Source organism: Vanessa cardui, chromosome 25 (genome assembly GCF_905220365.1).
Source record: "Vanessa cardui chromosome 25, ilVanCard2.1, whole genome shotgun sequence".
Lineage (NCBI taxonomy): Eukaryota > Metazoa > Arthropoda > Insecta > Lepidoptera > Nymphalidae > Vanessa > Vanessa cardui.
In genome coordinates, this window is record NC_061147.1 from 7,694,590 (window position 1) to 7,720,391 (window position 25,802).

The 25,802-nt window shown below is 30.6% G+C and overlaps 1 protein-coding gene across 5 annotated transcripts in view; it reads right to left on the reverse strand.

The window, feature by feature from the left end:
- LOC124540451 (filamin-A) overlaps positions 1-25,802 on the reverse strand; it is a 109,738-nt gene that overhangs the window by 65,661 nt on the left and 18,275 nt on the right. Inside the window, exons 1-3 of one of the 5 annotated variants that reach the window (XM_047118037.1) lie at positions 25,206-25,321; positions 10,053-10,165; positions 9,686-9,736 (exon numbers count right to left, since the gene is read on the reverse strand). In XM_047118037.1, coding sequence (XP_046973993.1) covers positions 9,686-9,689 — 4 coding nt within the window. In that variant the 5' untranslated portion in view covers positions 9,690-9,736; positions 10,053-10,165; positions 25,206-25,321. Of the gene's footprint in view, positions 1-9,685; positions 9,737-10,052; positions 10,166-11,807; positions 11,935-25,205; positions 25,322-25,802 lie in introns of those variants that run through there. The other 4 variants (XM_047118035.1, XM_047118038.1, XM_047118041.1 and 1 more) reach the window with 4 other exon arrangements.

The following is a 25,802-nucleotide window of genomic DNA, read 5'->3' on the forward strand; positions in this document are numbered from 1 at the left end:
CGTTTGTAAAAAATACATTGGTAGAAAAAGCATATTATTCGATTCCAGATTTTATAGATGATAAAAAAGCGTCGAGTTAATACCTGTTGACTTCCAAGCACGATATATTAATTTAAATAATTGTATTAACTAACATGACTTTGTATTTTTTAAATGTTGAAAAAGAGTAACTACTGAGTTTCTTGCCGGTTCTTCTAGGTAGAATCTACTTTCCGAACCGGTGGTAGCTTCACTTAATTGTAAAATGACGATTCGAAAGTGCTTATGAAAGCCTACTTGAATAAAGTTTATTTTGATTTTGAAATATAATTCAATGTACTGTACAGTACAGTAACAGCCTGTAAATTTGCCACTGCTAGACTAAGGCCTTGTTTTGGGGAGAATGTTAGGAGCGTATTCTACCACGCTGCTGAAATGCGGGCTGGTGTTTTCACAGGTTTCTTCACGATTACAGACAAGCTCGAGATGAACTATAAATACAAATTAAGCACACGTAACTTCAGTGGTGCTTGCCTGGGTTTGAACCCGCAATCATCGGTTAAGATGTACGCCCTATAATCACCGAGCCATCTCAGCTCTTAATTTAATTTATGCAAAGTTCATTAAGGTATTTTACGACGGTAATTTTCAGGAGATTTTATGTTTTTGACAGGCAAAGGTACCGTTTTGTAGAAGTGGTCGCCTACTCTGACTAGAATCGATAGCACCTTTGACGTTTATAAGTACTAAAAACACAGGAGTCCTTGCCAATCCGTTGAGCTTTGACAGGTCTTGTTAGAGACATAACCTCTTAGATGACCACCACTAAATTTTTTGTTGACTAACTAGACTTACTAGGATTTTATATGTATGTATCTATGTATTTGTTTTTAATTAAAAAAAAAACTAAATTCGAATGAAAATCGAAATGAAGATCTATTTGTCTAGAGCTATTAGTCTTAAAAATGAAAAACCTATATTATATTAAATACAATGTAGTAAATCAAATTTAGAACGATAAAAAAACGGTTTTATAATGAGTTACTTCCGTTCTACATAAATCCTCCTTTTATCTTTTATGATAAATGAAAAAATAAGTCAGGTATAAAAAAATTGAAACACCAAAAAATGATCTATATGAATTTTCTAAATTTGTAATATATGACGGCGCCCCCCTAATGCGGCGCTATCTATTTGATTAATATTGAATTTATTTGTAAAGTTTTGATTATTGGACGAGGATGAGTTAAGCTTGCGATGGCTAATATTGCTAAGGCAACGAATAATAGCTGGAAAAAGCAGTGTATGTCACGCAAACGGATCGCCGACGTCTATAATTGTAATCCCAGTTCATTATTTGATTTAACTATTGTAAATAATTTTACAAGCGCACGTAAAACATTACAACATTGTAATCTAACGATATCATTTTTTATTTCTAGAATCAATAACAACATTCCCACGCCCTCATGATGTGATACAAATCCTATATTAAGAGATAAAGATGATAATGGCGCTCCAGTGCCATTATATATAAGTGAAATACCACACATAACGAGATATGAAGAATACTGAAACTGAATAAAATTAGTTATATATCAGAAACTATATGTCCATAGAAACTCACACATAAAAAGCTTTTAAAAGGGTAGGGTAATAAACTTTGTTATTTTTATAATGCATGTAATAGGATCTTTGTTCTTGTACAATGTTATACATTAAAAAAAATAGATATTGTCTATGTTACGTATCCTGACTTTGGGTAGAGTTCTACTTCTCAGGTCTATATTGAATGATAAATATACGGTGGAAAAAAAACTTGTTCAAAGTTACATTTCATTATCATACATTATACTCGATTTTAACTTTTAACATTGTCAACTATTCATTTTGATATTTTTAACTAGAAATTCTTTTAATTAAACATTGAAATATAAATGTATATTAGTATGCTGTACTAGTTAACAAACCTCTTTGCACGTTAAATGAAGTTACCAAAAATTTTTAAAAACTTGAATATTTGAATATTTTCAAAACCATAAAAATTTTAAGATGTGATCGTAATGTTATTTATTTATTTTTCATTTATATAGGTGGCAAACGATCATAAGGCTCACCTCATGTGTGACTACCACTGCCCATGGACATCTGCAACATCGGGGTGCTTGCTGGCGCTACTGGCCGTTAAGAAATGTGAACGATCTTTTCTAGAAGGTTCTTGTAATGAAATTTATTTTAATAAGGAACCCTAGAGACATTCCAATGCTTCGTTAATGTTCGTATGAAGTGTTTTCGTTACTAAGTGTACTCATATCAGATTTGGCACCGGTTCAGAAAAAAAAAAGTTAAAATGTAAGCGCCTTGAGTCATAGCGCCTTTTTTTAATAATTTCTGATTCATAGTTATTATAATAGATGTCACCCGTCTGAGACGGAAATATGCTTGAATGCAATTTTTATTTATTACAGCGTGTACAAAAAAAGTTACATTATTTTAAGAACCCAGAATGTTCTGAAATACTTCTATTTTTTTTAATAATTTTGAAAATCGAACGTGTATTCCAAATTTCTATACAGCGACGAGGTTAGCATTTACAATTCTAGAAATAAGCACAAATTTTCTTGATTAAACTAAAACAAAATAACACACCATTCCTGTAAATATTTTGTTCAAATATAGAGGCTCTTTTGCCTTTTTTTAACGAATGATTGAGCTCTACTGTTAAATGTTCCGAAGTCGGTTTGGAAAAATTACAGGCGGCAATACATTTCGGACATTAACTGGAACACAACAATACTAAATTCAGCTGTAAGGCGATAGAATATTGGGTGGTAGCTTCCTAAACAGTTTCGCTTAAACCTTGACACCAAGTGAGTGTCGTGTTTTGTAGAAAATTTTGTGAAAAAAGCACACATTTGTATTTGTTTTTAATTAAAAATTCTAAATTCTAAATTATTCTAAATTCGAATGAAAAGCGAATAACATTTAACATCTAAAGGTAATAATCTAACAAGATGAAATCGTTTCGGAAACACCGCAGGACTTTATAAATAACAAATGAAAATCTATTTGTCTAGAGCTATTAGTCTTGAAAATGAAAAACCTATATTATATTAAATACAATGTAGTAAATCAAATTTAGAACGATAAAAAAACGGTTTTTATAATGAGTTACTTCCGTTCTACATAAATCCTCCTTTTATCTTTCATGATAAATGAAAAAATATGACAGGTATAAAAAAAACAAATTGTAATTCCAAAAAATGATCTATATGAATTTTCTATATTTGTAATTTATGTTGTTATGTGTCATCGTTACAACTATTAACATTTAATAATGTCTTTGGAACTGGTAAATGTCCTGTTAACCAATGTTATAAATGCAAAAACATTTTTCCGTAACACTGGCAGAACGTGATAATGCAGAAGCTTACAGACTACAATTATTAAAAAAAAACTATTAAAAATCATTCTTATTTTGAATTCATAATGGTAGCGCTTTAGCCCGTTAACACCACACACATGTAGCCGATTTACTAACAGCAAAAGGTACATAACATCTTAGTTCCCAAGAGTAATATTGTATTAACAATATAAGTATTGGAAACATTACTTACAGCGCCTATGTTAATGAACTATGCACAGTTATTATCAAAGAGCTAGATGAAAGAACCGTTTTCACCTCGTAAATCAGAATATAACTTTCATAATATGATTTAATAATTTAGTTGATTATGATTTTTATTTTTAACTTTACTTAATTTCTTTTTTAATTATTTTTTTTAGTCAAACATTCATTGCCCAGATAATAAATCGTCGTTTAAATAGTAAAAAGGACAGCAATATATTCTGACAACAGACATACGTTATTAATTTAATTTTTTTGCCATTTCATATTTTTAGGCTGTATGCTCAATTACACTTCTTTCGTATCCAGACTTAGACTTCGAACATAATTATCATTTTTCAATGCACGCGATAAACTCAAAAACTACGAAACAAATTTCTATAAGGTTTTCACTAATGGAGGGAGTAAATAATGAGGATGCTTCAAATATACACACAAATGCGTATGTATGTGTATGCATGTGGATTCCTTAAGATTGTGTGTGTGTGTTTTTTAATAATTGATTAAAAAAGTTGTGGACCCTTATTATTGCTAGCCAGTTAACTAGATACAAATCTTTATTACTACATAAGTAGTACAAAACAAAGTCACCACTGTCTGCCCCTATGTATGCTTGTATCTTTAAAATCACGCAACGGATTTTGATGCGTTTTTTTTAAATAGATATAGTGTTTCGAGAGGAAGGTTTTTGTACATAATACATTGACAATATAGCTAACAAACACTTATAATAATTTTAGAAGTGTCTAATGTGATGTCGTAAATAAACAAATTCTGTAATATTTAGCATCAGTATGGCACCCGAGCGAGGTCGGGGCGGTTCGTTACATTTATATAATCGTTTTCGTTAAATCAAGTTCATAATACAGTTATCTGTTATCTTTAGTTAAGTTTAGATTTAACCGTTTATATTTGACGCATGCATATTTTCTTATTATATCCGTCTGAGTCAGAGTATATTGAAAATTCGCGTCTAGAGTCTTCGCCCACAGCGGCTAATTATTTACAAAGTTTGGCACTAATATCCACTAAAATTATATCTGGTTTTTTCACGTATTTTCGTAATGTAATTCAGCGTTTATTATGTGTCGTAATGTTATTGACGATTCAATGGACACGCTACTTTTTGAAATATCTTTGATATATTTATAGAAATATATAACTTTTGTGATTTTTTGTGTATTGTTTTCGTAAAGATAATTGTTATTAATATATTTATTTTACATACAAATTTTAAAAGTAGAATGTTAAGAAAATAATGAGTTACTAATGGATTTTTCGTCGGTTTTTACATAGCAAAACGATCGTAACTCTTTATTCGATTTAATCGACGATAATATAATAACAAGACGATTTATAAGTATTTAGATGAATTGACTCAGGTTATTTTTTTTTCTCATTATTTAATTACTGATACCGCTTATTTTTTTTTAAATTATTTAATTCGCCAGCAAATATGCAAGATTTGCTCCTCATGTTAAAGAGTTACAACCTATAGAATTGTCAATGTGTATATTGGTAGCCATTGAATATTTCCATATTATAATATGATTTTGGGAATTTGATTAAATTAGGTTAAAATTTTAACACTCACGTATCTAACTGTTAACTCAAGTAATTGATTTAAACAATGACCAAAAGCTATGTTTTTACTACTACTACTATACTTACTATATTTTGATGCTGTATGATAGTCCATGTGTCTTATTAATGTATCGAAATATAATATATTATATATCAATATGTCTTGTTTTAATATTGTCTATAAGCCGAGATGGCCCAGTGGTTAGAACGCGTGCAACTTAACCGATGATTTCGGATTCAAATCCAGGCAAGCACCACTAAATATATATGTGCTTAATTTGTGTTTATAATTCATCTCGTGCTCGGCGGTGAAGGAAAAAATCTTGAGGAAACCTGCATGTGTCTAATTTCATCGAAATGGAACAGCATGATGAAATATGTTCCAAAACCTTCTCCTTAATGGGAGAGAAGGCCTTAGCACCGCAGTGGGTAATTTACAGGCCGTTACTATGTCTTGTTCTATCGTCAAACAGAGTTAATATGCTAGAAAATTAACGCAACAACTTTTAAGAAGCAGCAACTTTATATATGACACAGGGAGGCTCATATACAACTCGTTACCCTTTCGAAGCTTAATTGGAGATTTTATTTTAACTATTTCTTAAGTTTAACAAATATTATTATTGCTATTTATTTTATGCATAATTTGTAGTACAGCTTACTTCTTATTTCCAAATAAAATGGATCTGGTAAGCCGGTTTCTGAAACATTGGTCAAAGTCAGATTAACTAAATTGTATTCTGAGTGTTCATTGCTTGCCTATTACGTTACCAACTGCATCTGCCCAATGATCATCTAAATTAAAGGCAGAACAGTTAATTTTATTTAATCTGCGTTTAAATGGAGATTAAGCTCATTTTATCAAATAGAATGCTTCTAAATTGGTATAACAAAAATAATACTTTAGAAAATATTAATTAAATATCAAAATCATTTATAAATACTAAAATAAATGGCATATTATTAAAACGTATGGAAATAGCTAATAATTTGTATTTCAAATGACAATTTAACTGCGTAATGTCTTAATGTTCCAGTTCTGGGTTCACGCCAAGCCTGTAAGCTCTGTTTGGAATGTGTGTTTTCTAAAACTTATAATAGATAACTGTTTTATAATAAACATATTTAAAAATATACATATAATGGTTCAAATTGGTTGGCTCAAGGTACTACATAATTTTGAGGCTGAGTTTTGTGCAAGCCCGTATAGGTATTACCCACTCACAATTTCATAGCCTAACAGCAATAGGTAGTATTGCTGTGGTCTGGTTTAAAGGTTAAGCATGCCAGTGTATCTATAGGAATATGAGAGATAATTTTGTTCCTAGGATGTATTGCATTTTTAATACATTTTGACGGTATAAAGGATTGTTATTATTTCTTACAGTGCCAGTATATAGGCCTAGTGTACACTTACCATTGGTCTCATCTGATAGTGGACAGCATCGTGCATTGATATTGGCGCTGTAAGAAATATTAATAATTCTATACACCATAACCAGATACTACGAATCTTGGAAACCAAGTTGTTATAATTCTTGTGTACGCAGTTACTACGTTATGTATCAGTTGAATTGTAAATAACTTCATATTAATAGTCTTCTAATTGAATTATATAAAGCTATAAAATAGTCTAGTTAATTTAACGTGTTTTTCTAAGCTTTACCCTTCATAAGATTACATCTTAGATTCAATGTTACGTCTAGTAACATTATAAAATATAATATACATATTTTTATAACGTGACAAAAATATACATTTTAAAAATATTTAACAGTTAAAATAAATTTTATTTCAAATGACGAGATCCGTTAAAAATGTATATTTACGACTTAATACCAATGAATATAAAATCATTGAAAAGCTTTCAAATAACCCTAATCTACGCCATAAGGGTGTTACAAAAATATCGTAATGTTAGCGTGGATATTAAATGATATATAAAGAAATTCCTCCACCTGTCCTCATAAAACATATGAATGCGTCATTCGAAACTATAACTAAAGGCACCACCACACTTATAATAGTTTTTGATACAGATTATTTTAAACTCAATTTTCAGTGCTGGTAACAATTTACTAGCTTTTTAAATTAATTTATGCTCTTAGACTAGAGAATCGCTGAACAGGTTTAATATTATAGTGAGATTGTTGTACTTTAAAATATTATAAATTGTGTGTTTTCTTGATAATTAATTAAAATTTGATGCGATGTCTTAAGTCTTTTGTTACTATGATTGAAATTTATAAATTAAGAAATGTATTTATTTCAACTAGGTTTGACACTTTTTTTATAAATGATGTTTGATTTTGTAAAGTTATTTAGGAAATGTTGTATTACGTATTAGACAAGCACATCTCAATATTTTATAAGTTTAAAATAGATTGTCATTTGTCAAATTAATTTTATCTATATATATATATATATATTATAATTATTAAAATTTAATTCCTAACAACTATGCATTTATTTTTTCAGAATTAAGAAAATCGAAAAAAAAATAACACGGAAGCTATTTCTATTACGTTAGAGTTTAATTTTATCAATTTTGTGTATAATAGGAAATATAATACAATACAATATAAGTTATAATATATATAATATAATACAATATAAGTTATGTATGGATGAAATTTAATAATAAAAAAAAATAAATAAATACAAATTAGCACATCACATGAATATTTAGTGGTGCTTGCCTGGGTTTGAACCCGCAATAAGATGCGCGCGTTCTACCCACTGGGCCATCTTGAAATATGTAATTTTTGTGAACCAAAGAACTAAAATATTTAGAAGTTTCATATACGTAATTCAATATTTTTTAAAGATTGGAAATAGTATCAATTGAAAAATTTTAGCTCGTAGCTTCAGTGAAAGTGGGTGAAATATTGATTGCAAGTATCCAAGATATTTTAATAACGAACGACGACGAACGAATAATTAAAAAAATATTTTAATAAAAAAATTGAAACGAAATTTATTTGTTTTTTTGTTAAACTAAAAATAAATAAAAATATTTGAATTTGATTGAATCAGTTTTATTTCAAATATCAGTCAAAAACAATACAAATAATTCTAATATCCAAACTATTTTTATGAGATTTATGACTAAACCCACTGTGATTGACCGAGTTAACCAATAATTCTACTAAACCGACTTGACGATATTATTTTTATAGTAACTTTTTGATGCTGACTTTTTTAACTTAATTTTTTTTCTTTGTGTACCGATATTAGTAAAACGAACAAACTCTACGCTTTTTGTCAGTGTACAAATTACGAACAGTTCCAATTTTATTTAATAAATCGCTTAACAAACTTACAAAATTTAAAAATAGGTACGATTTAATATTTAGTATTACAACTAATTGAATTGATACCGTAAAAATTAAAGAAAAAAATGTTTAAATTAACTATTTTTTGTACATGAAATAATAATAATTTAAGTTTAATTAATTCTGTTTAATTTTATCATAATTTTTTAAATGACACAAAGAAATTAAAATAATTCTGTTGTCCTGTCTATTTTTATGAAATCTATGATTGATAGAATTGATAGAATTGACTTCGCTTCGCTTTCGCTCGGCGCGGCGCGCGGCGGTTCGGCGCCATCTATTGGAATATTCAGGCGTAACCTCGCCTCCTCGCTAAGCGTAGTGCGCGCGGGGACATGCCATTTTTGTCGTTAGACTCGTTAGTGTATGTATGTGTGCGCGTGATTCTCAAGGGCAATTAGCTCCTGTAGTCCCCTTAATTTTTAAAATATTAATAGAAGACAAAAATTGTACTCTTGAACTTTTGGTCATAAAAATACTAGGAGTGCAGTTACGCTCAAAATATGAAAAATATTTCTTTTATTTTTAAATGTATTTAGCCTTTTAAAATTAATTTTAACAATTTGTTAACATTTTTTGGATCTAACTTAATTTTAATGTCTTTTTTTAGTAAAATAATTCTATATTCTAAACTTCTTTATTATTATTTATTATACTTCAAACTAAAAATACTTTTATATCTGTTCGTTTTACCCGCCATCTGCATTTTACAGACAAATCTACAAAGACGAGATTTCGTTTAGCGTCTTAGTTCGAATGTAATGCGAGAGATGGCGCTGTTACTAACTTTACTTTTAGTAGTGCTATTGTGGAATGATTTGTGATTATATTTTTCAAAACAAACAAATATATTATTAAAACAAAAACATAAAGAGTTACGTTAACAGTTACAGGAGGGATGATTACTACTGATGCATTCCAGATCAATATATTTTTTACATATATACAGTCCGAATTTTATGATTTTTTTTTATTAATCGTTTTTTACCGCCGAATTGAAAAATAATAAAATCAATTCGATATTTAAATTTTGAAAAAAATCTTTTGGAATGTAATCGCAGTGTGGTTAAGACACATTCGTTATAAGGATAATTCGATGCAATTTATTCATGGATTGTCCTATATATGGGGTAAAAGGACAGGGCAAATCTGAACGTACCCATCACGTTTTTGGCAAGTTGACTCAGACGTAGCGTCGGTTGATAGTATTCTGTAAATATTAACCTCATTCTCAGCTCCTCCAGTAAATCATGATTTTTATTCACATGTGTTTTAACAGACTTTCATAAATTTTCTTACGTCTATACGAAAAAATTCGCATAATTCAAAGAGCGTTCTATTAGTCGACTGTTGAAATTTTTCGTATATTCCTGGCTATATCTCTTCCGTTATGAAAAATACTTGAGGCAATCTTGTACATATCAATTTTTTTTCTTTAGATTGAAACCATAATAATTTTGGCCTAATTCTTTGCTAATTGTGGTAATGTAATACTTATATTAATTATGTTTAGTATTTCTACTTACCTTCTAGGAACTGTCTGGTGGGGAGCCGGAGGGAAACCTTCAGAGAGGACGCGTACGTAGAATCGATGTACCAACGCTGGTCGCCGCCTTCACCCAGCCTCTTTGTACTGCCTCTGTAATTAAATATATAATACTTAAGTAATAATCAAGCACTCTTATATCAGAATTTAGAAGATGATTTTATCTAAACATAAATGTAGTTTTTACCACAAATGAAATTGTATTTGTATGATTATAAATTATTATGTTTATATGTGATAGAAAGCTAGTACATACATATATTCAAATAACATCTTATTCCAGATAATTCAAATCTATAAACTGCGAAAGTTATAAAACTTTGCTCTCTTGATTTAAATATTTTAATTCGATAGTAATAAGTAAATACTAAAATTAGTTTCAGAAATTAACGGAAAAACACATCAAATTTGTATTTAAATTGCCGAAAATATTTTGACTGTCTTTAGGTTTTCCCGCCTTAACCTCATGAGACAAGACCAACATATCATGACTTCCTTATAATATATATAAATTGTCACCAGTGGTGGAATATATGGGGAGGGTGGTTGTTTGAGCTATAGGGATTCAAGACTCCTCTAAAGCATTTGAGTGCTGCCATGACCAATACCAAAGAGAACTTGAAAAATGAAATTATTCTTTTAATTAAACTACCGAAAGCAAAATAGTATGTGTATATTTTTAACGGCGGTGTCAAGAGGAGTTCATCAAGAAAATTATAACATTTATTTAACTCAAAAAAAAAAAAACAAAATTTGCGTTGACTTCGCTTGTATTTTTATTTTTTAAGAAACAATGGCAACTTTTAAAATAAAAATTCGAAATATTATTTTTATATATAACTTTTACCCTCAGTGAGTTATTTAAGCGAGATTTCTAAATAAATATACAGCAAATAAGTTGAGCATTAGGTCAGCTAACTAACGATATGGTTACGAGACGATGTCAATCATCACATGGGGGGTGCCTAGACAAGACGTCCTAATTAAATTTTTTTTTTTGGTGACATCGTATCTTTAAAATTTACTTTTAACATTTAAATTGTAACTACACTTCTGAACTTCGACTTCTCTTAAATAATTTAAAATCTTATTTGTATTAAAATGAACCTAAGTGATTCACGTTTGGTTAAAAACCAAAAGTAAATAATAGTTATAGGTTTGATTGACTGTTAATACTCTTTTCGAATACTAAATTAAAAAAAAAAAAAAAACAAATCATAATTTAAAGTCCATGCCGACTTACAAATAAATAAATGCGACATATTTGAAATTCGAATGAATACAAGGAATTTATTATTTACTTTTATTTATTAAATCTTGCTTATTACAGACAAAGACTTTATATATAAAGCCTAAAAATAAAATAGAATAAAAAAAATATATTTATAAATAGAAAACAAATCAATAGATATCTACGCATTTAATAATATAAATATAATGATTATATATATCAACAAGTCTATTTTTTCATTCATGCTTGTCACAAAAAGAAGTGCCGCCAATTATACATTTAAAAATGTGCATATGTACTGAAATGTATGAAGTATATTTCATAAAATTAATTATATTTAATTCGTAAAGGACATTAATTACTGTAAGCCTTGAATCTAAGTGTAAAAGCGAAAACACGTAAAAAAAGAGGTTATATGGAACAAAAACAATAGCTTTTCGTCGATATATGTAATTCGCAAGCGAGCAAATGAAAACAATTACAATTTACTGTGTATATAATTACCCGGAATCCATATCGAAAATCATCTACGGCAACACGGGGAATACTTTCATGAAATAAAATTCGCCAAACGACGACATTCAAAATAAAAACTACATGTTTCCGCCGTACATATGTCAAACTGTACTATTTTCGGACACCCAAGTTCATACTGTTCGCCGCAAGCATAAATATCTTTGAAATTCGTTACCGCGCTACACGTTCAGCGTTTCAGTTTTCTTTTTCAGGATGGGTTCGAATCGAAGCTATCTAAGTTTCAAAAACCACCAATAGATGGTGCTGTAGTAAATATAGATCATTGCTTTTATTTTTTATAAGTTTTAACTAGATGGCGTTGTCAAGGAAATTCATCGATAACAATTTTTTCGTTATTTGAAAGATGGCATTCGCGTTAGTATTATTATAGTTTTTTTAATGGTATGGAATTTGGATGTTCAAATAGGCAAACTGATTTTTAGTGTTCATCTCTGCCCATAGAAATAGGTGTCGTATTAAAGTCTAACTATTTCTTACATGTAACCAATAGATTTCATCCTTAGTAATTGCGATATTATGTTCCGTTTGCCTATAATCATACTATTACATATACGAAGATATTATTTACTCAAATATTGTGTCTGCTTAGGTAAAGGAGCATGTGTTTAAAGGACCAGGAAACTTATTAAATTAATAGAAAAATGATTTATTAGCATTCATTTAAAATATCCACTTTTAGAGTCGTATCATCAATTTAATTTCTTTTTTACGTAGGTATAATATTCGTAAAACATTCGGCATCTCGGAGAAATCGGATTAAATGTTTTTCATTTCGAATTACAACAAAAACTTAAAAAATAAAAACGTATTACAGTTTGTTTTAGTTGGAAAACACCAGCCCTTATTTATATCCTTACTTATAAAATTTTAGCAGGTGTATAGTTAAACACTGATTTCTCTCTTTCTATTAACATTGATTTTACATCCGAAAGAAGAAGACAGATTTATTTACCTAAGTACCAACAAACCACATTAGGTAGAGTCATAATGATTGAGTGTTTGATTTATTCGTGTAATGCAAATTTCTTGAATGAACGGAAATACTGTGAATAAACATTCAAACTTCATTCAATTTTTGATGAAAAATGATGATTAATAACGTAGATTAGCGAATTCTTTCGTAAGAACTTTTTATATCAAGCAGTCGGGTTTCACCTACGCATGTTTTCAATGCGTCCGATCCCGTCTACGTTTAATTATAATAGAATCTCGTATAGCTACGTGTTTATTTTTACATTTGATTTATTTGATACTTCTATTATTGTTTCGCTTAAAATTTAATTTAATATTCGCGATGAAATTTAGTTTTTATTTTATTACGAGACTCGTGTTCCAAAGTTCAACGCTTATCTTATCCTGTGGCGTAAATTGGGCGGTGCCACCGGTGCCCAGGCACAGGGCGTAGACTCTCGGGGGCGCAAGAATAAACAGACTGGGCAGGACTATTGTTTTTTCGTTTTGCTCTTCTTAAGATTCCGCTGAGCCCCTAGTACTCGATCGTTAATGGGCAATGCATTTGCAGTAGTAAACCTGCGTTTAAGTTTTAGTGTGTGAGAGAATAAAATAGGCAAAGGATCTGCTTAAATAGGGCGCAGTTATAGAAGCTCGCACAAGGCGCAGAAAAGACTGTTTACTTATCTGTATTTTCTTTTATAAATGTTATATATTAAACATAAAATATAATATAATATATAGTGCGGTGTAATTTAGATTTGTCCTCATCAATACATTCAAAGATTAGCAGAATTTCAACTACTTGATGAAAATTATCTGTATAAAAAACCTTAGTTATTGTCGCTACGGTTTGGAGGAATGTGGACAATGTTGTAAGGAAGGTCTTGAGCATGAAAGTAGATGGATATATATCAAAGAAACGCTACATGGATGGAAAAGAATAGTGAAAGATGTCGCCGTTTGTGAGATCATGAGCAGTTCGGAAGAAAAACATATGCTGTGCTGACCTCAAAAAATTGGAATAATGGCAAGAGGATGATGACTGACGATACAGTTTTTCTGTGTCTAAAATTGGAGAAACCATACGAAACCAGTGAAAATGAGTAAACTATCTTAAAGGAAGGATAGCGTTATCAGCAGTTGAAAAAACGCTTATAATGTGGTTTATCTATTATTTCTCTATTTTATCTGTCACTTGTTTCTCTCTGTCGTCTTAGGAAATACACAGTAGTAGAAGAGGAAGGCTCCACAGTGCACATTGTTCATCAGTGAGGTCGTTCTCGAAGTAGCAAACATCGTTTGTTCCTAGTCTTTTGTTAAAGTTTGTGATACAAAATCCTTGTAGTCAAAATATATCCAAACGTTCTACGAGCACGATACAAAAACAGTTTCAAGTCACCGCTCTATAGCTATAGTATTTCTAGAATGTTCATACATACTGGCGATTACTTTGTTACCACTCAGTAGTTGACAGCACTCCTGATTGCGATACCAACGGTATTTGAGGATGTAAATAGAAATTACATTTGAATTTTACAGGAATTTTATAAAATTAGTAAAACGATAAGTATTTTTGTCTCAGAAAGATTCATGGTTAATTCATTTTTATCTAAGAAATGTTAACGTCCTTAAATATGAATTAAAATAGTTACTGAATAAATCATGACAGCGTGGAATGATGGCAAGAATGCTAGCAGCATTTCTCTGTTGAATCGCAATTCTGATACTCTGGGCAAAAAACGTACCAACCCACCTGACACCAGTGGTGTCAATAAAGAGAGGTGTTATACTTTTAGTGAAGGTTTTCGCACTAATACTATACTCGTACATTCGTTTATTTTTTTGTGTCATATTACAAATAAATCATTGAAGACCCGTTTGAACTGGTAAAATGAATTTAACATTTTTCTACAAAAAGTGTTTACTGTATATTAAATTAAATGGTATTAAAAACAGTTTAACAATTACATTAAAACAATAGATCCAACCTTTGCAAATATCAAGAAATATTTTAACTATAAATAATTTACTTATACACGACTGTAAATTTATTACATTGAAAATATTTAATCGCCTTTTCAAAACGCTATCGCTTGCCAATACAAACAGCGCTTGGCAAGTTTTTACATTTTCTACGTCTGTATGTGACAGGAGCTTTCTATGAAATCGCAAAACGCCTCATATAAATACCATTATTATTTAATGATACGTGGCACTTAAAAATGTAAGGAATATTTTATTTATAATAAAGTATTTCGACTGCAGCTTGAAAAGAAATGTTAATCTTTAAAAGATAATCGCGTCTGCATCTTACTAATATTATAAATGCGAAAGTTTGTGAGTATAGATGTATGTTACTTTTTACAAATGAAATTTTACAGTAGCATAGGTTATACATCAAAATAACATAAAGGCTACAATTTATAATTATGCGAATGAGTTTGCTCCGGATCCTAGAAAGGTTAAACGTCAGGCGGTAAACATTTTACATAAAAAATTGCTATTCCACCTTTTTTTTATGTATGAGATAATAAATGTTTTCAATATTGTCATATGATAATCAGGTACATAGATCACTTTTTGTATTTATAATTAGAAACATAGCACCAACGACCCAGATACACGTGAAAGATTCTTACACACCGCATACACGTTTCCTCGTGATGTTTTCATTCAAACATCAAAAAGTAAATGAATAATAAACACAAATGAAGCACAATTCAGCGCTGCACTTATTGCTCTTGTTTGAAGTAAAAATCATCAGTCAAGTTCACACAGGGCCATCTCGACTCTTTTGTTCAATTTTTTTGAACCAGATAAGGCTAGCTTCTAGTAGCGAAGGTTCTCGCCCGTCTACGTCTGACATCCTGGTAGGCTGATCAACCAGTTGGGTCAAGTCATCAAGCGAGAGCGAAAGCATGAAAAGTCCTTCCTGCATGGTTAGTTTTGAAGGAGTTCAACCATGATTCATGGTGAGTATTATATTATACATCTCACAACAATACCAATTCTTACGAAACTGCTCTTCCTCAACATCTGCTACCCGGCTAAAATGGTCAAACAGACGTCTTCAAATCACCTTTGTGGTATCTGTAGAGGTACATGTAAACTCAGCTCTGACGAAACAATTCTACACGTACCACCAGCATGGAGAAGTAACGATCCTCCAAACAGCGCTGATGGTAACAAAAAACGTTCTGACGAGCAATCACATTCCAGTTTAAGCTTTGGAGGACTCTCCAATCATGTAACCGGGATAATTGAGTATTAATTATGGAGGACAGGGGCGGAGAATTTATATCTCTTTATACGACGACGGCGCATAGACCCCAGTTTTCGGTCACCAACCGGCATGAGAGTTCAGATATTCTACCACCAAATTTCAGTAAATATATACTTATAAATATATTCATGCCAGTAAGAACGTTAAGAGAACCAGTCCAACTACAGACACAAGGAACATAATATCTTAGTTCCCAAGACTGGCAATGCATCGTCGATGTAAAGAACGGTCACTTTTTCTTACAGCACTAACTTCAATCGATGGTGATGACCACTTACCATCAAGTGGTCGGTATGCCCCGCCTAACTAAACAATAAAAAATCGATGCATCTTGTAAAATTTTCATACTCGTATCGTCAATGCATAAAAATCTAAATCTAAATTATTCTTGTACATTCTCCAAGGTTATATTGGCTCTATTGTTAAAACTATAAATCGAGATGAAAGAATTTATTTTCATTAGAAAAATATATACAGGAAATTCGGTAGGAATATCCTGTAATTCCGTCTAATTTTATTTTATAGCGTAATGTAAGACATGATTTACAGCATCAATAATGAACAGTCAGATTTCATTATCGTCGTATACGTTACTCATACAAAATAAACACCAATCGTTTTATTTTGTTTCTTTCTTTACGTGGTCACCACCTACAGAGAGTAAAATTCAGATCAATATAAAATATTTATTATTTAATCCATTTGCTGTCAAAACACTTGAGCCTTGGAATAGTAATGCAAAATCCTTCATTAAATGTATAACACCTCGCCTTATTGACTCCCCTGAAGGGCTGGTTCATTTTATGCCCCGATCATCGGTTTTGCGATTCAGAATGCTACTAACATTCTTGATACCATTCCACGCGGTCAGTATTTATACAGTAAATATTTTTAATTCATATTTATATATTTAAGGACTCAATGTTTATAATTTTTAAGCTTATAAAAGTACTTATAACCACCATGTTACAGTGTAGAATTAAATGTTTAGCTACCATCGATTCGAAACTATCCTGCTAAAAGCAATCTTTGAGAAACAGTTCCTTCTATACAATATATATTTAATTTTGCCATAGAAAAAATAATCTTAAAATTCTTAATTAAATAAATCAAACCTACAATGGAAACAAATAAATCGGCAAGTTATATGGAGGTATTAGGTATAGAACATGAGCAATTTATATGGAGATCTTTGGCTGTCTGACAAAAAAACAAAGGAAATATTTAATTATACAAATACTTCGTGGAATTATTTGATTATTATTCGCAAAAGCAAAATGACAAATATTATTGTTTAAATTGTATTTTTTTAAGTTTTATAATTGTTATGTTTGTATTAAGCCTCAAGCAGTATCTTTTATCTAAGTTTATGCTAGTTTAATTCGTTATTATTAATTTAAGAGTGTATTATTTTTTACTGTAGAGCTGAGATGGCCCATGCATTGCGCAACCCATGATTGCCTGTTCAAACCCAGGCAAGCACCACTATATACATATATATATATGTGCTTAATTTGTGTTTTTAATTCATCTCGTGCTCGGCGCTGAAGGAAAACATCATAAGGAAACGTGCATGTGTCTAATTTCATCGAAATTCTGCCACAAATGCATTACAGCATTGGAACAGCGTGGTGAAAGATGTTCCCTAATGGAAGAGGAGGCCTTATCTCAGCAGTGGAAAATGTACAGGCTGTTACTTTACTTTACTTTTTACTGTAATCCAATAGTGCTGTAAATCCTTGTAGTGGTGTATCACACTGCCTTTGTTCGCGTACTTTAAAATAAATAAATAGTAAAATCTAGCATATTATTTTTAATGAAAAATTATGTAACATGAAACACTTGAATATTAAATTTAATAAATCAATCCGCTGAGTTTCTTTTGCCGGTTCTTCCCAGGTCCGAGGTTTTAATTTCCGAACCGGTGGTCGGTCTTTGATTATCAATAAGCAATTGTAAAACTTCCATATTGAACAAAGATTTTTGACTTTGACTATGTTGTTGGTCTATTTGTTTGTTTTACATGATCAGACAACTGAAGCCTGCGAAGCCAGATAATTGCGGGTTCAAGCCCAGGCAAGCACCACTGAATTTTCAAGTGCTTAATATGTGTTTATAATTTATCACGAGCTCGGCAGTCAAGTAAAACATCGTTAGGAAGCCTGCATGTATCTAATTTCAACGAAATTCTGACACATGTGAATTCACCAACCCGCATTGGAGCAGCGTGGTGGAATATGCCCCTAACCTTCTTCTCAAAGGGATAAGAGATCTTCCAGCAGTAGTAAGTTTACAGGCTGTTACTATTATTACTATTATCAACCGCTGAACCAAACTTTATGAAATTTGGTTTATAGCAAACTAGAACCTCAAGGAAACTCCTTTTGTAACCTACATATAACCCCTAACGCAAAAAAGCCGCAAGATACTACTACTGGTAAATATACTGACAATATATCTGAATCGCAATTAAGTGCTTAAGAACGACCAATTAGAAAACTATTTTTATTACAAGAATTGTTTTAAACGATGTTTTCAGCATCAATTTCGTCGGTAATATAGATAAATTAACGCTGATTAATGTTATTGGATGCACATTATAGAGATTAATGTTGCTAATTATAGAGTGTCTGATAGTGGGTGTCGTATAAAAAAAACCACAAATGTAAACAAGTAAGCACATTTATCTTGTTAATTTTCGCCAAAATTTTTCTGAGCACGTCTGAAAAGAGTAAGTTTGTTAATATCAAGATACATATTCGGTCCAATCGTCAATTTTTGTCTATCAAAAAGCTAAATGTAATATTATTAAACTAGCTGTCGATCACGGCTTCTCTCGCATTTTAGGGACTTGCTGGTGATGTATAAGGCAAAAATCGTTGCCTATGTGTTTCCTTGAAGATCAAGTTTCCTTCACACCTAAATTTCATCAAATACGGTTCATTGGATCGTAAAAGAGCGTCAAACTGACAGACAAAGTTACTTTCACATTTATAATGTTAATAATATAGATTTACCGAGAATCGTATAGCTCAATGATTGCAAAATGTGAATCTTTGAACATGGATTCTGAGTTCAAAACCCGAAAGCACCACTGAATTCATGTGCTTATTTTATATTTATAATTTATCTTATATTTATTGGTAATCGGCATCCTGAGGAACCAATGTACCATGTACCAACACACATTAGAGCAGCAAGGAGCATTAACCTCCAAACCTCCTGAAAAGGGGGAGGAGAGCTTTGCCCAGTAAAATATTAACAAGCTATTAATTTAGTTCACTTCTACATTTAACAACCCGTATCTACAGTTTGCATTGCAGTATATTTCTGAGTCTATAAACATGATTACTGCAGTTCGCTAGATTGGTTAACTTTTATGATTATGACCGTACATGCAGTCGTTGCGTGAATTTATATTGCCTATAACATTTTTCTATAATGTTCGAATGCAACAAGCATTATTGAAATAGTTGGGATTACTGACAAGAGCTTTAACCAAACTAACCTGCTTTATAATAGAATGCTAAATATGTCTAAGACTTTGTATATAAATGTATTAACTTAAGAAATTTAGATATATAACAGAATAATATTTAAATACGATTTGTAATTTAGGTAGTAGTCATTATAAATTATTGTTTATTTTGTTACGGCACAACTAAAAACTATAAAGTAAAATAAAGAAATAAGGAAAAAGATAACATAAAGGACAGAAATTATGAAAAATATGCTAATACCACCACACTCGTATGCTGACTCTTGACGATCCTGACTGAAAGAGTTAAACATATATTATATTTATAAAATTAATCAATACATCTTTTTTCCGGATTGTTTTTGCACCGTAATCGAATAGTTTTATTAAACTATTCGATTACGGTGAAAGAAAAAATAGTCAAATATTCAGACGTCAGTTAGAACATCCTTTCCGGATTATTAGAATACAATATTATGCTGATCTATCGGATTTCTTGCCGTTTCTTGCAAGAAAAATCTACATCAAAACGTGTGGAAGCTTTAGGTTAAAATTAAAATGTACCTTGTAACAAAAAACAAAAACATGGTACCGGTCCCAAGCAATTGTTTTACTTAATAGTTAATTTCGTGCTCAACGGTAAACGAAACCGTCCGTCGTAAGGAAAATTAAATGTGGATTAAAATCTGCCCCGTGGGCCACCACGACACCAACCGTGTGGCAGCGTGGTGACGTAAGCTCCAATCCTTCTATTTAAAAGGGAGAGAAGAGCTTTGCCCGACCGTGCACGACCGTTAACTATATAAAATTAAATTTTTATTTTGCATTACCATTTTCATTTAGAAATATCTTGAAACTATAAATTTAAACACAAAAAAAGATTAATTAAATCTAAATATTAAAAAGCATAAAATCTTATTGAGTCAGTGGGTCGTAACAGGTGCGCTGGCGCATCGCCCGCTAGTGATGTATAATGATTGAATATCGTGATCGCGTACAGTAATTAGTGTATTGTATTAAATCTCTCGTAATCTATTTTACTATTAACAGTTTGTTAATAGTTTTATTAATAATTTAATGTTTAATATTCATCTTAACTTTGATCTATTTTGAAGTGGATAGCAACATAGTAAATCATAATTTTATAATTTAGTTGTATTATTTTATATTTGGCTGACCTACAGACTGATTACGACGACGATGTCTATTCTCAAGGGAGAAACTTGCACTTTAATATGGGCATATTTATTTATTAGTTTAAAGCGCAGGGCAAATCAAAGTACCAAAGTGTCTGCACATAAGTGATACACGATCTCTATTCCCTGACTTTCACAATACTCATATGATAGAAAGTGACGTCCAGGCAATTAGGCGGGAATATCTCAACAAAAATATCAATATTGTTTTAATGGAGCTATCACCAAAGACATCAGAATATTCAGCCTTATAAACTTGCCACTTTGAATTAAAACTCACGCGTAATTAAATACTCTAAGCGTTCTCCGTGAGAAGTGGGTCGAAATTCGATCTGAATATTGAAATTTTCGAACATATTTAATTTTTAGTCTTATTTTCACATTTTCTTTTTTGACAACTCGTCAATACCGTCCAATCAAAACATTGAAAATGATTTAACAAAGTAATGAGAGAAAAGATTTGGATTTTAGATTGTTTTGTTTTCGCTATTTATACAAGCAAACATTTGTATTACTGTTCAAGGATGTTATTTTAAAATGAAGAGCATTGCATAACTCGTCGTTTAAATATTACAATATAGAGTAAAGTACTAAAGTAGAGATGAAAGCAGTCGTCAGTGAGCTTCTACATAAATAAAACATTCTTCGTTTTATTTAAACTTCTTCGTTTAATCTGCGCGTCTCTGTAAATACGTCAATCAAACCTTTATGTTATATTAAAATAAGTTGATTTTGAGATTTTATTTAATAAAAAAGTTTTAATACTTTGATTTAATGAGAACCGTCACGTTATTTTACATTTTATGTTTTTGCGAAACTTTTAAATTTTTATTTTTTTTTGACAAATGTTGCCAACCTTTAAAATTAACTATGACATTATTTCAAAGCTATTTTATTTGAATAAGATAATTCCCTGATATATTGTAATACTGCTGATATGTTACATTGAGTAAAAAGTATATATACAACAACATAAATGTACTAAATAAATCTAAAAATACAATTCTCTAAAATTAATTGTTTCATTGTTTTTGTAGTTTTTAATAGAATATTTACTTCTGCATCCTTTACATATTATGTACATTGTAATCTTATTTGAAAGTAGGTATAAATTGTAGTTTTATTATTAGAATTATTTTTGTTTTTTTTTTTTTTAATATTACTATTCGTCTTTCTCACTGTCTGATCAGATATAGTGTTGCTCGATTTCCTTAATTAAAAATTTCATAGTTAAATACAATTGTCATTTTATTTAAAAAAATCACACATATTCAGTCATAAAATGGCTTCCGAAAAGATTTTACGCGATATGACATTAAATCATCAATCAATCATTTTATACGTTCTGTATCAAGTCAAATTAAACGTAGACCAAACTATAAATATTTTATTATGTAAACATTATCTGTTATACTTTACATGTTACATGTGTGTATATTATGTCTACAGCGTATAACAAAAAGCCTTGCTTCAGGCATGTTGTGAAGTTCGTGAAGACAATTTCGTCCTTCGACAAGGTTGCCCCGACCTCGTTAACAAGGCCTGCCCTGAATCCCTGACACGTCTACTACAGCCCTGAACTTCCCGGTGACCTCCGTCGAGGCGTCCCAGAGACCGAGGTCAGGCAGAAGGTTGAAACAAGGACGGATAACGGAGAATGAGCGACCTTCGGGTCAAGGCTTTCTGACGTAGATCGTATTTTATTTGTATTATAAAGCTATAAAGTCTATTTTCAACTTGACAGGATACATAGTAATAAACGATCTCTACTGCAAAAAAAATGTCCTTTTTAAACGTCAGTTTTAACTACATTAAATAAAAAAGACAATTCCTTAAAAATGAAATTGCACTCATGTCAAAATTGTGACGCGAAAACATTCTACAAACATAATTTAATAATCTGTCTAAAGTCGAAAACAATTGTACCTAAGTGCAAACTTTATGAAAAAAAAAAAAACAAATATCACTGCAATGTATTAGCGATGATTGAAATACAAAACGTTTTCACGCGCTATTGATAAAGAAACCCATTTATAAATTGCTTGGTTGAGAGATAAAACAATGTACTGAAAAATTGGCTAAACATTAAAGACAAGCGACAAATGTGTACGAATCGTCTCAGCTTTTACTTTTTATTTTAAGTCCCAAATTTTTTAAGTGGCAACATTAATTATTATTAATGTTTGTTTCACAATTATATCCATTCATAAACTACCTGTATATTACCGCAGTGTTAAATCCAACATTTTTTTATCCTAATTATTTAGGCTACGAAGAATGCTTCATGACAACATCGTGTAGCATGAGCCTTTGATAAAATATTTGAATATCGCGCCGTGGCGCTTAAATCGCTTAATACTTTCTTTTTTTTATTTTTACTATACAAGTAGTTTAAAAGTAAAAGAAAACAAGTGCAAGTTAAGTTTATTTCTTAATTGTATACCAAGTACCTGAATCGGTAAGTCTGCATAATGCGCCTCACCCGAAGGTTGCAGACATAGCTGCCATTTACCCAGCCCTAACTAAAAACAGTAATAAATGCTAATCTCTGTAAAGGTGCTCATGCGGTATATTAATAGGAGTATTTATTACAATTGCTGTATTATGTTACTAAACAAAATACGATTTCTCGTCCAATTCCTTTTTGAAAAATGTAATTTATTGGAGTAGTACTGCAAAAGCTTTTATTAAACGTATAACACCTCGCCTATTTGCCTACTCTGGTGACAGGAGGGCTCATTCGATTTTTACACAGAAGATCGAAATAGCGATTCAACGGGGCAATACTACTTCTGCCATTCCATGTATTCAAGATTTATACAGTAACTATTTTTAATTCATCATGAAATAAAAGCGATATACCACTCTTGGATTAATAACGAAATCTCAAAAACTATAACACCTACAGATTACAGATTTGGCTAGTAGGATCCTTAAGTCTAGACATCCACGGAATTTATGAAACTTCTGAGGAATAAAAAAGCTTCAACCAGCTTTGTATATAAAATAAATTTTGCGCGGGTTAATGTCTAGGACGAATGACTTCTGATATACATGAATGAATATAATGAATCCTTGTATACGTCTCTAGGCAATTTTTATAAATCAAGCAGATATGTTTTTCTATTTTTTACTGACCTAATATTTAATTTTGAGCTAGATGTTGCAAAGTAGCTACAAAGTAAAAAATAACATTTAAGATATATTTCTGTTTCAATTTTATTTCTTTTGTTTAAATAAAATAAGACATATACAGGTTCATTTTAATTTTAATAAAAGAAAGCAGTCCTAGTTATGACTGAAATTACCCAAATACGAAAAAGTCCACATAACAGCAAATTAAAGAACTATTTTTATGAGTATATGGAATATTCATAATACTTCCTGAAATTTAAAAATAAAAAATAAACGGATATCTACTACAATATTTAAATTTAATTACAAGAAACTCCTTTACGTTTTTCAAAAAGAAAATATTGCAATGATTTAAAAAAAGATCTATATAATTTTAATATTAATCATCACTAAATTCTTACAACGTGCATAGCCTGCTGAAAATTAATCACCCGTCGACAGCTATGACAGCTGACAATTCTATTTGACAAGTGGCGAAAGGTCGGCCATTTTGTATTTCCTTTTGTTCTTCGTCATGTCGTTCTTTGACAAGTGCATAATTATTTAAAGTGTCTGCATGATTGTTACTTTTAAAAAACAATTTTTTTTAAATTATATATCTAATAATCATTTTTGAGCCGATATCTGAATAATTATATTTGAATTTAGAAGATCTTTAAAAGATATAGAGGTAACGAAAGTGTTAAAATATTGTATGAAAATAACACAAATGAAATGACTAACACATTCGTTTATATTTAGGACACCTATTATTGAATTAAAGACGTTATTAAAACATACCAATTTAAAATTAATTTACTCTCTTTGATAGGCTATAAAAAGTCGAAAAAGCAATACAGTAAGAAATTAAACAAAAAAACGTTGAGAAAATAGTAGGCTGTAAACTTTGGTACATAAAGTTATATTGTTTGTCTATGTATCTATTTTAGTAGACAATCGTCTAAAGCTATCAGATTACAAATATAATTAGGGAAAATGTTTTTAAATTTCATATTTATCCATTTCGCGTCAATTATTCGGTATAATACTATTTATCCCTTTAATTTACCATCTTCGGAATAAATGTTATAAATATTTATAAAATGTATTTATTGTAACAAAAATGCGTTGAATAAAAACCAATCACTTACGAGTCATATTTTAAACCCCTACATTTAATTTAAGCCAGGAATAATTTATAATCCACCCAATAATTCCTAATATCATCCTCTATGCTATGAATGATTTAAAAAAAAAGAAATATTTTATCAAGAATTTCCGTTTTCTTTTTTTAAATGAGTTAATTTTGTCTGTATATATTTAAAACGTTTTAAACTTACCGCGTAATTGTATGCACAACACAAAACACTAAAACTTAGGCTATCCGCTACACTACGACTAACTACGCGGTAAGAGTTTTAAGTCTACACGTCTTCTGGTAATATAGGTCTGAAATATTCTATCCCACGTGTCGTTGTTTGCTGAGGAAACGCCACGCCACTCTATAAATATAGCTTGGATCGCTTTGAAATTCGATGTTAACACACACTTTATGGGGTCGCTGGATTTCATACACGAGTACCTATGTATACGTACCTACATTTGTCAGATCCATATGTTTCTTAACTATAATATTTTTTTAAATCTTTGATGTTACAAATGATAGTAAAATTAATGTATACGATAAATTTTCATATTTAAATAATATCCGCGAAGTTCAGTATTATTAAAGCCCACAGGTAACTTACAACAACAACAGCCTGTAAATTCCCACTGCTGGGCTAAAGGCCTCCTCTCCCTTTAAGAAAGTTTGGAACATATTCCATCACGCTGTTCCAATGCGGGTTGGTGGAATACACATGTGGCAGAATTTCTATGAAATTTGTCACATGCAGGTTTCCTCACGATGTTTTCCTTCACCGCTGAGCACTAGATGA